The 2077-nt window shown below is 54.0% G+C and overlaps 1 protein-coding gene across 1 annotated transcript; it reads left to right on the forward strand.

The window, feature by feature from the left end:
* Positions 1-116: 116 nt before the first annotated feature.
* LOC106820231 (chromodomain-helicase-DNA-binding protein 8-like) lies at positions 117-1799 on the forward strand (the record flags this gene model as incomplete). The annotated part of the gene is made up of 3 exons (XM_014824767.1): positions 117-376; positions 917-1004; positions 1692-1799. Coding segments are annotated over 3 exons (381 nt in total), but the record flags the coding sequence as incomplete, so codon positions are not given.
* Between the last annotated feature and the right edge of the window lie 278 nt (positions 1800-2077).

Here is a 2077-nt window from a genome sequence, read left to right on the forward strand (position 1 = left end):
GCAAGAGAGCAAGAGAGATGTATACAAGGTCGACTCAAAAATAATCAAAAAATCAAAAAAATTGTCAAAAATGCACGTGTGATGACGCGCGACTGACCTTTGACCCCCGTCGCCAGGACGACCGCATCATCTACGAGCCGCGCAAGCGCAACCAGACGAAGCGCTTCGGTAACGACGACAGCAAGCTCGACATCTCCGACCTGGACTCGAGCAGCGACGAGGAGGCTGGGTCGCGGCGCGGCGGACAACGCCGCAGCCGACGCTCGAAGGGCCGTCGGCGTGACAGCGACGACGAGTGGGACGACAGCGTCGACGACGGCGCCACCTACACGCGCTCCGACTGCTTCAAGGTCGAGAAGAACCTGCTGCACTATGGGTAAGCGGTGTGGGGTTCGTCGGATTTGCGTCGCGCGCTGCTGGTGTGTGTGTGTGTGTGCGTGTGCGTGCGTGCGTGTTGGTGCGTGCGTCGCGTGCGTTGCGTCGCTGCGTGTGTGCTGCCATTTGCGCGCGTCGTGCGATGCACGGTGGCGTGTGTGCGTGTGTGCATGCGTGTGCGTGCACGTGCGTGTGCGTGTGTGTGCGGAGGTTAGGCTGGGTGTGAGTGCTGTGAGTGAAAGAGTAGATGGTTGTGTGGGATCAGAATTACGAACATTGACTCTGTGCATTTGTCAAGCAAAGTTTATCAAGCATAGCAGCTCTTTTATTGTTGTTGTTTTTATCTACTCAGCATTTCGCTTATCTCTCTTCAGTCAGTTCAAGTCACTTCAGAGTTCAGAGTTCAGCATTATTACAGTTGCCTTGCATAGAATTTATTATTCTAGCTATAATAGTTTAATGTAATATGTTCATTATGTTATGCCTGTATATAAACATAATACGTCTCCACATAAAACGTATGTTGCTTGACATTACATAGATGGGGACGTTGGGATGATATTCTATCTCACTGCCAGTTCAAGCGGGAGAGAAGCATCAAGGAGATAGAGGATATGACTCGTACTATAGTAAGTGCAGCGCAAGATAAAAGAAACAGATACAGTATAATATCGCATGCCGATGTACGTGGGTTTATATGGATTGGAATAGAATTAGTATTTTATTTTATAATATTGTAGATTAGGCCAGAAGGCTATCTACAGTGTACGTACGCGCGTATGCGCGTGAGTGCATGTGCGTGCGTGCGTGCGTGTATGCGTGCGTGTGCATGTGTGTGTGCGTGCGTGTGAGTGTAAGCGTGGGAACCTAACACTTGCTTTCTGTCTCTTACCTGCACAGCTGCTGTTCTGTGTGTTTGTGCGTATGTGTGTGAGTGTGTGCGTATGTGTGTGAGTGCGCGCATGTGTGTGTGTGTGTGCGCGTGCGTGCGCATGCATACGTGTGTGTGTGTGTGTGTGTGCGTGTCAGAGTAAGCATGGGAACCTAACACTTGCTCTCTGTCTCTTGCCTGCACAGCTGCTGTTCTGTGTGCGTGTGTGTGTTTGTGTTTGTGCTGTGTGTGTGCGTGTGCGTGTGCGTGTGCGTGTGCCGTGTGCGTGTGCGTGTGCCTGTGCTGTGGCGTGCGCGTGCGCGGCGCGGCGCGTGCGCGTGCGCGTGCGCGTGCGCGTGTGCGTAGCGTGTGTGGCGTGTGGTGTGCGTGTCAGAGTAAGCATGGGAACCTAACACTTTGCTCTCTGTCTCTTGCCTGCACAAAGCTTGCTGTTCTGTGTGCGACACTACAATGGTGATGAGAAGATCCGGCAGTTCATCTGGACCTGATCACGCCCGACCAGACGGCAACACTGCCATGGACACAAGCACCACTCCGGTAAGCCATCAACCCCCTCCCCCCAGCACAGGAGCAGGCTGAGCCATCAACCCCCTCCCCCCAGCACAGTAGCAGGCTGAGCCATCAACCCCCTCCCCTCTATTAGCAGTAGCAGGCCTGAGCCATGCAAGTCCCCCTCCCCCCAGCAGCAGGAGGCAGGCTTGAGCCATCCAACGCCTCCTCCCCGCAGCACAAGTAGGCAGGTGAGCCATCAACCCCGTTCCCGCCTGGCTAACACTCCCTCCCCCCCAATTACCAGGAGCAAGTGCTGAG

Source organism: Priapulus caudatus, unplaced genomic scaffold, assembly GCF_000485595.1.
Source record: "Priapulus caudatus unplaced genomic scaffold, Priapulus_caudatus-5.0.1 Scaffold8712, whole genome shotgun sequence".
NCBI classification, from domain to species: Eukaryota; Metazoa; Priapulida; class Priapulimorpha; order Priapulimorphida; family Priapulidae; genus Priapulus; species Priapulus caudatus.